General features: G+C 47.1%; 1 protein-coding gene across 1 annotated transcript in view; it reads right to left on the bottom strand.

The window, feature by feature from the left end:
- Positions 1-458: 458 nt before the first annotated feature.
- Positions 459-14832, bottom strand: part of ABLIM3 (actin binding LIM protein family member 3) — a 142224-nt gene continuing 127850 nt past the window's right edge. The window contains exons 18-24 of the mRNA XM_065874835.1: positions 11143-11290; positions 9876-9905; positions 9260-9318; positions 7225-7285; positions 6515-6522; positions 5896-5976; positions 459-1145 (exon numbers count right to left, since the gene is read on the bottom strand). Of these exons, the coding sequence (XP_065730907.1) occupies positions 1032-1145; positions 5896-5976; positions 6515-6522; positions 7225-7285; positions 9260-9318; positions 9876-9905; positions 11143-11290 (501 nt within the window). The 3' untranslated portion in view covers positions 459-1031. The remainder of the gene's footprint in view (positions 1146-5895; positions 5977-6514; positions 6523-7224; positions 7286-9259; positions 9319-9875; positions 9906-11142; positions 11291-14832) is intronic.

The raw sequence follows: 14832 nt of genomic DNA, 5'->3' as shown, positions 1-14832 counted from the left end.
GGCCAGGAAACTTTCTATAGGACATGGCCTATATTACCTTTGGGTGGGGAGTGTTAGAGGTTGTCTGTCTAGTTGTTCGGCTGGAGCTGTGGTGGGAACATTAGCCCTGTGGTGAGTTGTCAGGCACATAGATTGTAGTAAGGCTGAAAAATACAAGCTTCAATAATGGGCCTCTCCTCCAAAGGCGGAAGGGTCAGGAGGTTCTGGGAGCAATGAGGGAGGGTCCCAAGAGGTCCTGCAGCTCCAGTGCTAACGGGTGCCCTGCTCTGTCTCCTGCTTCCAGCTCCCGCTCCCTCCCTCTGGTTCTCCACATAGGGGCCAGGCAGGGGGCCATTGGAAGTAATAGTGCAGGGAAGGGAAGTGCTTTTTCTTTTCCTACCATGAGGCGTAGATTTGGACTAGAGAGAGGTGAGGATCAAGGATAGGAGGAGGATTGAAGAGGAGAGGAGAGGCCAGGGCCCTATCCACTTGTTTACTTCTGTAACGAGTAGACATGAAACCCACATTTCTAGCTGCATCACCCCCAGACAGCATTGAGGTCCTAGTCGGGGTGATGAGAAAATTCTTCAGAGCTCTCAAAGGTGCTCAGTGACTTGGGGAGAATGCTGTGGATCCTCCCATGAGAGGGCCCCTCTGGGGCCAATAAGGTATGAAAACTGCAGCATCCTCCCTGGAGACTGGGGAAAAGAGCCGAGAAGCAGAGAGAAGAGAGACTCCTTCAGGCACCTCCTTTAGCAAAGAGAGTTGGACCTTAGGGGACTCAAGTCAGGAGAGATGTTTCAGTATAAAAAGGCTTCCCAGTAAAAGGATGGGAGTCCCCACGAATCCCTTCCCAAATCCCATTGCACTTAGAAAAGAGAAAGGAAGGAGCATAAAAATATCTTGAAGATGTGGGCTTGCCTGACGATACAGAAAAGCAAGTCTCATGGCAGGCAGTGTGTCCCATTACACGAGAGGATTATACCGAGCTTCAGTATAGAGACTTTACATATATCTTTATATAAATGCATATATATTTATAGAGCTTCTGCCTAGAACAGCCGGGCTTGCTTCTTCAGTTCATTCCTCTTCCAGAGGGCCAGCCGGTCAAACTCGGAGATGGTCATGCCGAAGACTTGGTAGAACTCTTCCTGGGACAGGTGGCGCTGCAAGGAGGTGGGAGGAGACAGAGGGAACAGCTTGAGGATGTGAGGTGCAGGCTGGGGGCAGGTGGAGGCAGGAGTGGTTCCTGTGCATTTCCTCTGGGTACACTGTGCCTGGCAGTGTCTGACCCATGGAAGGTGTATGATGAACATCTGTTGAATGGATCAGTGTGTGAGTGGTTGTTTCCTGGGAGGGACCTCTGTAGCTGGTCTGGCTGGAAAGGCCTCCCCCACCCAGGACTCAGGTGGGACTTCTGCTTCACCTAAGTGCCTCTCGATGCATCCCAGTTGACCTCCCCTTTCTGCAGTCCCTGCTCCATGCATTGTGTCCAGGAGTGTATATGGATTGTTATCGCTCTTTGCTTTGGAAGAAAAAGGAGGCATGCCCAAGATTTTAGGGCGTATTTCCTCTTACTCATTAGTTTACAAATGATCTGGAACGTTGTTCCTTAGGCCAGTCAATGAAAAAAAGTTACTGTCCAGATTTCTCCAACCCCCACTCGCTGAAATGTCCTTTCATCTCTTTCTTATTTGAAAACAAGTATGCCATATAATGAAACATTGTTCTGCATGCCTTGGCAGGTTTTTTAACCCCTTTCTGCCTGCCCTCTGTCCTGCCCCTTCCCATCAGCCTTGAAAGTTGATACATTATCCTAAGCTTTTAGAGTTAGAAATATATGGCACTTAAAATGTGGCAAAATGTGGAAAATTGGTACATTTAGGTGAAGGGTAGATGGATACTCATTTTACAATTCTTGCAACTTTTCTGGAGGTCTGAAATTTTATTTTTCAAAATAAAATTTACAGTTATCTTTAAAGATAGAAATAGATGGTATATATCCTGCCTGTAAACTTCCTGCATTCACTTGCTGTTGGTAGCAATTATATTAGCTAATTGAGTATTGAGGGAGATTGAATGAGAATCATGTATACAGCCACGTAACAATTAGACAATTCTCTGGCCTATTGTCCCTGTGAATTAATGTTTTCACCACATTTCCAGAACTTTAGGTAAAAGTAACTTTGATACTTTTGTTAGATATCATTGGCTGCCGATGACTCTGAGTTGACTTTTTAGTACTTAATATTTAACACTACCACCAATTCCTTGTATTGCGTTTGTATTATGCTCAGTAGTTCATAAATGTACATTCACCCTCATTTTTCTCCTTTAATTCTTCTGACCTGATTTTCTTCTGAAAACCAGGAATAATTTCTACCCAACTGAAAGATGAGAAAAGCAAAAGTCAGAGAATTAAAATGACTTGCCCAAGAGGGAGGGAGGAGAGGAGACTAGCTAGGTAAATAGCAGAGCTGAGACCAAAGTCCAGGGCTTCTGATTCCAAATGCAGTGTACTCTCACTGCCCCTCTTGGTCAATCCCATTAAGAATTTCATAAATATGTCTTTCTTTTATGAAAAATTTCAAAAATACACAAAAGAGAGAAAACGCACACCCATGCCCATCATCGAGATTCAAAGAGTTTTACCACATTTGCTTCATCTGTTTCCTTTGCTGAAGTGTCTTAAAGCAAACCTTAGACACTGTTCACTCCTACATACAGCGGTTTGCATCTCAAAACATACTGGCTATTTTCTTACATAACCACAACAGCATGGGCAAGGAAAAAATGACAGTAATTCCACAGAATTACCTAATACCTGTCTATAATAAAATTCCCCTAATTGTCTCAAAGTGTTTTTTTTTTATAGTTGGTTTGTTTGAATAAGGATTCAGACAGCATCCACACATCACATTTGGTTGTTAGACTCCACCAGTCTAGACAGTGCCCCTCTTCTTTTGTTCATGCTATTGACTCGCCCAAATCTGTTTTACTTGCGCTCGAGTGCTGAAAAATATGTGGATATGAGAGCATTCTCTGCTCCTTCCATAGTAAAGACTGAGGGGAACGGTCTCATTTGTTCTTTTTGTTGTTGTTGTTAGAGTGATGGTTACTACTGATTCTCTAGCTGGCTTTCTCCACTGTGTTTAAAAATTTTTTTTTTTTTAAATAAGACTCAATTTAAAGGAATGGCAGACTAAACTACTCAAGTAAACACTGTAGGACACACTGAAGGAGTCTGAGGCTTTTCTTCTCTCCTCCTGTTAAGGGCCACGTGGAGCCTCCTTTCTCCTTTGAGTTCTCAGAGCACACAATGGCAGCCCTGTCCATTTGACATTCACCGCAGATTTTAAAGCATAAAGGTTAAGTGCATAGGCTTTACAGCTAGGCAGATAGGAGCGTGTGACCTTGGACATGGTAACCTCACTGAGCCTCAATGTCCTCTTCTGAGAGTGGCAGCATCCCAGTACCTACCTCACGGATATTGTGAGGGTGACTGAGATGATGCGGGTCACATGCTTGGCACAGTGGCTGGCACTCAGTCACCGGCACTCTCATTAGTGCAGTGATCTCTTCATGTGTCTGTCACATAGCATGGCCTGGTCTCTGTTTCCTTTGATTTCATCTCCTCATCCTCTCTTCTGGGCTCACGTGGCCCCAGCCACACTCACCTCCTGCCGTCCTCCAACACACCAGACTCACTCCTGCATCAGGGCCTTGGCAGTGGCTGTTCCCTTGGCCCAGAATGCTCTTCCTTCCTATATAAGCATGGCTAACTCCCTCACCTACTTGAAGTCTTTGCTCAGATGTCATGTTTTCAATGAGATCTACTCTGACCACCCCATTGAAAACTGCAACTCACCCCTCCAACTCCCAACCCCCCTCACTCTGTTCTCCTCTTACCCTTTCCCTCAGCCCGGTTACTTCCCAACATACTCTATCCTTTATTTATTACTTGTGTCATTTACTGTCTGTTTCCTCACATGAGAACGTCAGCCCCAAGAGGGCAGGGGTCCTTGTTTTGTTCACTGATATGTTGTAGGCACCTAGAACAGTACCTGGTGTATATAATAGGTTACAATAAATATTTATTGAGTGAACAAGTATCTATACTCCGAGCTCCTTGAGGAGAGAGTCAGGGGTTTCCTTCTTCCGTGCCCTTCCTGAACTGCTGCAGACAGCTAGGACAGTGTCTCTAGTCCAGTGGTCTCAGCTCAGGCTATATATTAGACATCCCTGGGAGCCTCTGAAAAATACTGATGCCTGAGCTCCTTCCCCAGATTGTGATTTAATTGGACTCAGATGGGGCCCTGTATGGGTATTTTTAAAAAGCTCCCTAAGTGATTCTGATGCTTAGAGAAGGTTGCGTTTTCCTGGTCTGAGCTTCTGGGTGTCCTGGAGGATGTAGGAGAGCAGTTGGTCCTCCATTACGAACCAGGTTCGTGAACATTTCCACCCCTAAGTGCTGGCTCCAGTGAGCTGCCGTCGGAGCTGTCCCCTTCAGCACCGGCAGACACTCACTGCTAGACTGTGAAACGAAGCCCTTGTTATAAATGTGGGGAGAATCATCTGCTTCCTTCCCTGCTACCCCAGCATGCTAGAGCTGAAAGGACTCACAGAGCTTCCTGACCCACTCACATCTCCCTCCTGCAGCTCCAACCCTCTACTCTGGGCAAATTCATCAGCCGTCAGGTCAGGGGCGGTCCCAAGAAGTGCTGAGCCTCCTCTCTTACAAGCCTGGATACAATTCCACAGACATCTCCTGACACCTCCCCTAGTCCAGGCAGAGGAAATGGATGGCTTGATGATCTGATGCAAAGGAGAAAGAAAGGTATTGGATCTGTGCTCTGGACGCAGGGCTGGGGAGGCTGGAGGAAGAGGTTAGCGACACATGCTGAAGAAGGCTTAGGGGAGGCTTTGGGGCACAGGCATCACTAGAATGGGGCCCTGATGAGTGAGGAGGCTGGCAAGATGGAAAGGGTGTTCCAGGGAGAGGCACTGGGGTGAAAAGGGCAGCGTGTGCTCCTGGAACTAAGGTAACCAGGGACCGGGACTCCATGCCAAGTGGACTGGATGGCTTGAGAGCCCAGTGCCATGGTCAGGCCATGTCTGCGCCTTATTTATGCTGTTCCCACTGCTCATGTTGCTCTCCTGCCTCTCCATCCATCTAAACCTGCCCACCTCCAAAAGTCCATCCAAATCCTTCCTCTTCCTGGAAGCCTGTGTCACCCCATCCAGCTTTAGTGGTCTTCTCTGAGTAACAGCAATGAAACACTTATGAAGAATTTTCTACTCAGTACACTGCCAGATTCTGTGTGAAGGGCTCTATGTGTATTGTCTCATGCATGTCATTTGGCAACCTGAGGGAAGCATGACAGTCACCCCATTTTACAGAGGAGAAAACTACGGTTTGGAGAGGTTGTCATGTGGCCAAGCTGTCCAGTTGGGCATGGCAGCATCAGGGTTGGAACCTAGGGGGTCTTGCTTGAGACTTGCTTATATGTTTACCCTCTGCACAGAGCTGTCCCCCATCCTTCCCTGTCACAGGCACTGGTTTTCTATACAATCCTGCATAACACCAGTGCTGTGTTTCTTCTTATCGGACAGACTGCAGGCTCTTGGAGGGCAGGAACCAAATCTAGCTCTTCTCTTACGTCTGCAGAAGCATCAGCCCCACTTGGAGACATGCTGTAGCTGTGCACCACAGATGCTAACTGAATTGAGGAGGCTGCATAGAACAGCAGGGAACAGTCTTGGGCTAAGGAAACCAGGTTGGAGTCTCCGCTTTTTTAACCAGCTGTGTGACCTTTACGGCATTCATTCTGCCTGCTCCTCCCAAGCTGGGTTAGACCAGGCAATTTCTGGAATCACTTCAAACCCAAGGGCACCTGCTCAGTTTTCTACACATACCTCTAAACGCGTCCGATCCACATCCTTGGGCAGTCGGTTTCTCCCTCTTGTGGTCACCAGGAGCAGTTCATAAGGGTAGATCTAAGAAGAGAGGAGGGAGGATATTTGTAGGTTGGGTGAGGGTGGTGGGCTTGTCCCTTCAGACATATTTTGTGTCTGGCTGGGGCTCCCTCCTCTGTCCAGAAAGAGCCAGAGATTAAAGTCTGGAGGAAGGGCTGAGTATGTCCTTTTTCGGGTTTCCTGGCAGCCTCAAGGCACCTTCTCCCAAAAGGCAAGGCCCTGGAGTCCTTGAATACTGCCAGGGATGAGCTTGGTTGCATTTGGCCTTAATGTGAGCACAAGGGCTCCTGAGTGTAAATGTCTCATATCTGTGATTGGCAAGCCTCTAGAGAGTCTCCGAGGCCCGGGGGAACTGTCTGGTTTCAGGAGGCAAGAGATGTAGGGCAGGATTCAGGGAAACTGGGCCAAGGAGGCACTTGAAATGCTAGTCTTGAGAGGACCCTTGGGGTTATTTATCGATGTTCCCTTCCCTGCATAGACAGTGCTGTCATCTTCCTGCTGGTCCCCAGTGTAGCAACATGCAGGGTCCCGGAGACCCCCAGGGTCTGTGTATCTTTACCTTGTACTCTGTAGAGAGAAAAGAGACACACACAAAGTAGAAACCATCAGTCTTTGCTCTGCATCACTACACTGGCCTCTGTCATAGAGACACTGTCCTCATTGAATTCATCCCAAATCAAGGATGGTTTGAACACAATGGAGAAAGGGGTTGGGCTGATCCAGAGATAGGTTTTTAGGGGGAAAATGACGTTTGAGATATTTAGAATAGAAATAAGAAGAGTCTGGGCCCATGAAGCACATGGGTGAGATCCTTCATCTTCTGGGGGGAATCCTCCAGGGTTTGATGTGGGCCTGCCTTCCTGCCTGAGCCTGCTTGTAGGAGCTGGAAGAGGCTAGTGGGAGAGCATCACTGGAAGAGAGCATGAGGCTCATGGAATTTTTTCTTGGAAGAATGTGCATTTGGCTCTGAGTATTTCCCTCCACCCGGGGCTGGCAGGCAACTCTAGCTCAGCAGTCCTGGGAGAACAGCAAGCACTCTGTGACGGCTCTGGGAATCCAGATGGGACAGATGGCCTGGAGATCACCCAAGGCCAGGGACTTGAGAGGATGAGAGAAGAGCAGGGGAAAAGGGAGGGAATGGGAAGTGAAAGGGAACTCAGGGTTTGCACAGAGCCCAGCGTGGGACGAGAATCGTTTGTCAAACGGGCTATTATGAGCAGTGCATTATAATGAGGACCCTGTGAAGTCCCAGGAGACGCCGGCACTCACCTCGCATGCCCCAGTTGACAGCGTTCATGCTGTCGTAATGGAATAGGTCTGCGCTGGGTGTCTGCAGGGGAGACAGAACCAGGGCTGGCCTGAGGCACGCTCACCTCTGCCTCCCTGAAGTACTCACCCATCTCCAGAAAATGCACTGGGGCTGGTGGGACACGGGGCCCTCTCAGAAGCCTCGGTCTCAAGGTGGAGTGATTTACTTCACTGCCATATGCCTAGTGCCTAGGCCTGGCACGTAGTAGGCACTCAGTAAATATTCATTTATTAGTGAATTACAGCTCATGCTTTCTTTCATTACTCAAATATCATTTTTTCTGAGATCTGCCCTGACAACTCTATCTAAAATTTCAAATCACCCCTTCCCCAACTCCCAACCTCCCTCATCCTGCTCAATTTCCCCCTCTTTTCCCATAGCACTTACTACCTTCTACATTGTGTATAAGGTGACTTGTGTACTATTTACTGCTTGCTTTCTATTTCTCCCTATAAGAATATAAGCTCCAAGGCCAGGGGTCTTTGTTTTGTTCGGTCACTGGGGTATTCTGAGCCCTCAGAGCAGTGCCTGGCATACATAAAAGGCTTTCAATAAACATCTGTCTGTTCATGAACAAATGTCTAGGCTTTGGGCATGCTGAGGACAGGGTCTGTCTCTTCCCCGCTTGGAGTGGGTGGGGACCCAACACCAGCCGTGGCTCTACTATGGACCTCTGATCCCTTTTGTGTGCTTAACCCTAAAATTGTCTCTTAACAAGTCTACCACTTTTGTCCCTCTCCAGTCTCTTCTCTACACAGGAGGGATCCCATTAAAAATCTGAGTTGGGGGCTTCCCTGGTGGCGCAGTGGTTGAGTCCGCCTCAACCACATGATGCAGGGGACACGGGTTCGTGCCCCGGTCTAGGAAGATCCCACATGCCGTGGAGCGGCTGGGCCCGTGAGCCGTGGCCGCTGAGCCTGCGCGTCCAGAGCCTGTGCTCCGCGACGGGAGAGGCCACGACAGTAAGAGGCCCGCGTACCGCAAAAAAAAAAAAAAAAAATCTGAGTTGGATGGTGCAGCACACCTACCGGAACCCTTCTGAGTCCTTACCAGCACACAGGGCCCTAATGACATCTCCGTCTGGCTTCATCTCCATGCTCACTCCATCCCAGCCACACATCCTTCCCACCCAGGGACTCTGACACTGTGCTTCCCTCTATTAGGGTGGCTCTTGCTAGTCTTGGAGAGGTGAGGTCCCTCCCTGCACTCAGGCCTTTGTTTAAATTCACTCTCTGACCTTCTCTCTCTTTGCCTCCTTGCTTTGTCTTCCATCTGAGCACTTATGACTGCTGACTTCAAGTCACACATGCACTTATTGGTTGTCTGTCTCCCCAGCTCAAATGTGAGCTCCACAGGAGCAGCGAATTTATTCACTGCAGGACTTCCAGCACTCAGAACAGTGCCTGACACTTAGTAGGTGCTCAGTAAATAAATGTCTATCTTAGTGTCCTTCCCCTTTCCCCCATCACTTGTCTATTCACAGAGCCTCTCCTTTTGCCAACAAGACATATTTTTCATCCCCTTTTTAGTCCTTAAGCCACCTCACAGCTTCCAAGAAGGTTTTACGCCGCAAGACATCTAAGAGCTCAGAAGGCTCCAAGCCACAACGGGTGAGTGGAACCCAGCAGTCAGGTGTGGGCTGTCAGGGGCAGCTGGCCCAGGCTCGAATCCTGGCTCAGCACTTACTAGGAATGAGAGCTCAAGCAGGTCACTGAGCCCCTCTGTGCCTCCATCTTCATCCACAAAATAGAGTTATTAAAAATAGTAACTACCTTGCAGGGTTATAATGAGTGAGTGCTTGTAAAGTGCTCAGCATGGAGTAATTGTGCCATAGATACTAGGTGCTCCCAGCCCCTCTCACAGGGGGCTCTTTTGTTAATGCACCTCTAGCCCCAAGGCCTCCTGTCCAGGTTTCACCCGTAAGTCATCACTCCTGAGCTAACACAGGAATTGTGAACCTCTTGGGGATAATGTCCCTGGAACAGCCTCTCTTACCCTGTGCAGCCCGTTTCTTCTGTAGGCAGGCAGGGAGGCAGATTTGGAGATGAGGGGGTCTGAAAAGAAGGAGCCAAGACAATTACCAGGGGCCCCAAGCCAGGGTTTCCTCTCCCTGAGGTCATCTGGCTACAAATGGCCAATGTTACTTGTGGGAAGGGGGACAGACAGGGACCACCAGCTCCTTCCACTGCTCTCCAGGCTTACAACTAACAGTCTTAGGGGTGCCTCACCCTGGCAGAATTCTAGGCCCACCCCAAGTACCCACTCACAGAGTCTTCTGGTGTTAACCTGCACACATCTATCCTCCTATGATGGACCCATGTGTCCTGGAATTGGGGTCGAGCTGGAACTCAGACAGGCAGGCTCCCACGTGGGTGGAAGAGGTGTGTGCTCTTTCTTTCTCTCTGGGAGCTGTTGAGCATGGCAACACTGGTTCCAGGACCAAAGATTAAGACCCACTGTCTGACAAACACATGGGGTGGACTATTTCAGATGGGGACTGTGCTGGGACATCCACGTTGTATGGTCATCACAACTAAGGGGGACCTGCCGCTGACTCAGCTCTGGCCCTCACAGAACATGATGGGCTGAAGGAAGGGCAGGCAGAACATACCGCTGTCAGCCAGGTAGTGAGACCGAGGGGCTGCAAGAGAGGGAAGCCAGAGATCAGCGTTCATGGAGACAGACAGAAATGGCTCCCATACCTGGGCCACCCTGGCCGGCGGGGAGGAGGGCCCTCCTTCAGTACCTCCTTTCCCACTGGTCAGTTTCTAACTGTTGCACCTGCACCTGATCCTCCCTCCCCCACCCAGCTTGTAGCCCAGCACCTGGCACAGTGCAGGTGCTCTGTGATATTTGTTGCACAGATGCCATTGAATGGAGCTGAATTTTGAGCAGCACTGGTGCAGTGTACAGAGCCAGGGGTTGAAAACAGTGCCTCTCAGTGGTGAAACAGGGAAACAGCCTATCAGTTCATCCTGGCTTGGCCATTAGTAGATACCCAATTTCAGATAAGGAAATCATGCTTTGTTTTCTTATCTGTAAAATGGGAGGGATAGTGTCTCCTTTATGGGGTTATTGTGAAGAACGCAGGACACAGTATAGTAAGGTGCTTAGCACAGTGCCTGACAGATGCAAACCCTCAATAAAACTGGCTTTATCATCACCACCACCACCACCACCGTCATCTTTGAGCTCACCTAGAATCAAGGTGCAGTACAGCAAAGAGGGAAAAGCTTATGGCCTTGAAGTCACTCTATGCTGGGCCTGATCCTGGCTCAGTCACTTACTGGCTTTCTGACCTTGGGCAAGAGGGTTAACCTCAGGTCTCTCATCTATAAAGTGGGTGATAATAATCCCTCTACATTTGGTCTTTGTGAGGACCAAGGGTGATAATGTATCTATAAATGCCCAGCACACAGGATTGCAATAAATGGTACCTTTTATTATCCATCAAGTATTGACCTGAGATAGGATTTCCTGGCAGGACTGAATCCCACAGGGGTAAGTAAGAGAGGAGGCAGGAAGAGGATGTGTGAGTCCAGGAACAGGCAGGAGCTTACAGTGAAAGACTCTCAGGGCAAAGTGCTTGAACCAAGCATCTGCTTGTATACCTCCAGTGATGGGAGGCTTGCTACCTCAAGAGGCATCCCGTTTTATCTTCAGACTATTAGAAGAGTTTTTTCTTTACATGGAAACTGATTGGAAGTCATGGCTTCAGATGACCCAAAGAAGCAGAAGTGACTGCTCAGGACGGAGCATGGTCTTATTTAGTCTGTATTCTAGACCCTGGTGAGGCCATAGAAGGTTAGATTCACTAATGAAAGAACTGATGGGGAAGAGAGTGCCCCCACCCCGGCAGGTTACAGGGCAGTGCTTACAGCCATTTAGGGACATATCATAGCCAGCTGTGTGCAGGGCCTCTCGGCTGCTGGTGGAGCTCCGGGGTGGGGTCCAGGGATCCGCGTAGGAACTGGACCGGGCCTTCATCTCTTCCTTCAGAATTAGTCGGCCAATTCCACTCTGGAGCTGGGGGTGGGGGAGGAACAAGATGAAGTTAGAAGGAAGCAAAGAACACTGAGATGGAACAGGCTTAGGAAAGGCTGAGGGACCAGATTCTCTATAGTGAACCTCTGGCACTTTTTGCCTTTTCAGTGTCTCTCTTTCCTTGCAGCACCCATATTTTCCTTTGTGGGACTTCATTTCTCTTCCACAAGTAGTCCTGTGGTCAGGGTGGGGCGCTGGTGGTACATACCAGAGCCCATATACAATATGCGGGCTTTTGTGTGTGTGGCTTCTTTCACTAAGCATAATGTTGTCAAGGTTCATACACATTGTAGCATGTATTAGCGCTTCATTCCCTTTTATAGCTGAATAATAGTCTGTCATATGGATATGCCACATTTTGTTTATGAGTTGATGGACATTTGGGCTGCTTCTGTCTTTCGGCTCTTGTGAGTAGTACTGCTAGGAACCTGCGTGTACATGTATTCGTTTGAGTACCAGTTTTCAGTTCTTCTGGGTATATACCTAGGAGTGGAACTGATGGGTCTGTGAACAGAGAACGTCACCTAACATGGCTCAGTAAACAAAGGATGTTGCAGCCACCCAGCCATCAACCTCTGTAGCCACCACCAACAGTATACCCTGAGAGGATTCAGAATGGAGTAAAGCAGGATACTGGGCCTAGATAGTTAAGGTGCATATCAAAGGGATGATTTCAGTGCATCTTCCCATACACAGAAAAGGGCTAAATTCATTAACGTGAGATGTCTGTTTTTTTCTTTAATTAGAATCTTTTGACAGACGTTTGACTATCTGCTTTGTTTTGTTTTGTTTTGTTTTTGCTAAAATTCCTTTATATCCTGGTTCCTCCCTTACCTCTTCAGAACTGTCCCTCAGAGCTATCTGAGAGGCTGTCTCCCGGGCTTAGGTCCTTAGTATGTCTGCTGAATAAAACATAATTCTCAACTTTTAGGTTATGCAGTCAACAGTTTTGACAGCTACAAAGGGACCCAGAGCAGACTTTTCTCCTTTGCCTGAACTCTCCAAGGGTCCAGAACCTGGGTACCAGCAGAGGATTCTTGGGCCCATCTGCCACCTCAGAGAGTCCAGATGAATTTGGGTGAGTCTCTCCTGATTCTCAGATCCCCTGTTATTGGCTGATGATCCTAAGTTTTATTCAGTGATGTTAAACTCCTCACTGGAAGAGTAGTAGGTTATCCTTGAAACTTAGTTTCAAGAAGAGGTACCTGGGTTATGCTCAGTTGAAAGACACTGAATAAGGTTGGGCTGGGTAATTAGGTGGAAAACGGGCCTGTCGTTTTTCCTTGAATTGGCTACTTTAATAGAGCTTGTCAAAATAAAAGTGAAGGTATCTCATGAGAGCTTTCAGCTCAGAAGGAACATCACCTCCTGGCTGGCAACAGCTTCCTCAGGCTGTTCAGTGTCCCTGAACACAAACTTGTGGGAGTGGTAGAGGCAAGTCCTCATACTGTGTAGCTGTCCCTAAAGGGAAACCCACTTTTTCAATTAAACACTTGCCTGCCAGGGACATGCGTAAGAGCTGGCCACTCCATAATCCGAGTACCCATGGTGGTTGTAGGCTACTGAAGGGAGAAACCAAGACTCATAAAAGGGCTAAAATGAATCTAGGATAAAATCTAGAGGAGTTAAGCTCACAACAGCACATTGGCTCACCACACGATCATCACTAGCGATTTTATCTCCACAAACTGACTCTAGAATGGGGAACAAAGCTTTCAAAACAAAAAGAAAAAGGAACGACAGATTGCCAGCTTCTAACTAATACCCCAGCCAGACATATATGTACAACACGTATACTTACAAGTACTTACTTAATTGGGAATTAAAGGAAATCTCGCCCTGAAAATGACTAAGATGAGGCTCTTCTATTGCATACACAGTTAAGTTAGAGAAAGCCTGCTTGATAAAACATCTTTTCAGAATTCTGACCTTAAAGAAACAAAAGCCCTTCTAGGGGGAACTTGCATTTCTCTCCCTGTGTCTTTGAGATGTAAATGTTCTACCTGATTTTCTTAGGCATTTTGTGTGTATGTATGTGTATATGTCTGTTTCTGTGTTTTGATTACTTGGTCTTTGCCACCTGGAAGGTACACATATGGTATACAATTCGGCAGCCAACCGAATAGACTGGGATTCTGAGCAGTCTTTTGTCTGACTGTGCCAACTCTCAGGGGCTTTTGCCCTCTTAACCTTCCTTGCATCGGCCTGTGCAATGAAGCCCTTTACTTTCTTAGGCTATTTTGGGGAGTAAACTTTCTAGATTTTGTGAAGGCTACATCTTCACACTCTGTTGTGGGGACTTCTCTGGTGTCTTACTGGTTTGCATCAATAAGATACATCTTACTAATGGCCACATGATGGATCCTTTATATTGGAGAAACTTCTAAATTGGTAAATTTTAAAAGAGCTGTGTTACTGGTACTTATAAGAAGAAAACTTAGAAGGTGGAAAACATATATTCGGCTAACCTAAGAACTGCCTTAATTGAAAACAACAACAAAAAACTGGTTTGGGAAGCCTTATTTGTGGTCTCTGCTTCCCCTCAGTGAGTCTTACAGATGCTAATAAAAACATTAGGATAATTCATGTTAATTAGGTTGATTAACAGGGAAGTAAACTGAAGAGAAAGTTTAGAGACTTCTTCCCAAAAAGGTGGACATTTTAAAGGGACTTATCCCAAAAGGATAAAGAAATCTTTAGATGATTATTTAAAAATGGGATAAGTAATATGGATGTTAATGGGATTAAAACAAAGGTTTGATAGAACATCACGTAAGGCTGGATGGAACAAAGGGGCCCCCTATAGGTCCCCAACATTAAAGGGCCCCAAACAAGTCCACTCTATTTACCCCACTTAAATAATATATATATTTAGGGACTTCCCTGGTGGTCCAGTGGGTAAGACTCCGTGTTCCCAATGCAGGGGGCCCAGGTTCGATCCCTGGTTGGGGAACTAGATCCCACATGCATGCCACAACTAAGAGTCCGTGTGCTGCAACTAAGAAGCCCACATGCCACAACTAAAACCCAGCGCAGGCAAAATAAATAAATATTTTAAAATATACATACATATTTAAATGGCTGGAAGTAAATTACACTGAGATACCTGGCCAAAAATTACTTGGGGCGACAGGCCGATTAATCAAGTAAAAGATTGACAAAAGGGCCTGAGTCCCTTGGCTCAACCCCTCACTGGGGACCCCAGAGCCTTTTATTAAAAATAGATAAAAGAGTCAGAGGATAAAAAGAAAGGAAAGCTTCTAGGACTCCTTGAAAGACCAAGGCTTGATGATTGGGTCCTAATGGAAGATAAAGGTAAAGGTATAAAAGTTGATAGAATTGAGACGAAAGTTTATAAAAATTGGTATACCTAAACGGGCTTTATATAAGATGGTTATTTCTCTTTTGTTTAATTATATTGTGTGATATACATGTTTTACTGGGGAATCCTTCATAAGACAGGCCGTATGAATCTGCCCCTCAGGAAATATTATTAAACATACAAAAGGAAACCAGTAGGGTTA

Source organism: Phocoena phocoena, chromosome 3 (genome assembly GCF_963924675.1).
Source record: "Phocoena phocoena chromosome 3, mPhoPho1.1, whole genome shotgun sequence".
In the NCBI taxonomy this organism is placed as follows: Eukaryota; Metazoa; Chordata; class Mammalia; order Artiodactyla; family Phocoenidae; genus Phocoena; species Phocoena phocoena.
The sequence above is the reverse complement of the archived record's forward strand: the minus strand, read 5'-3'. Positions and strand labels throughout refer to the sequence as shown.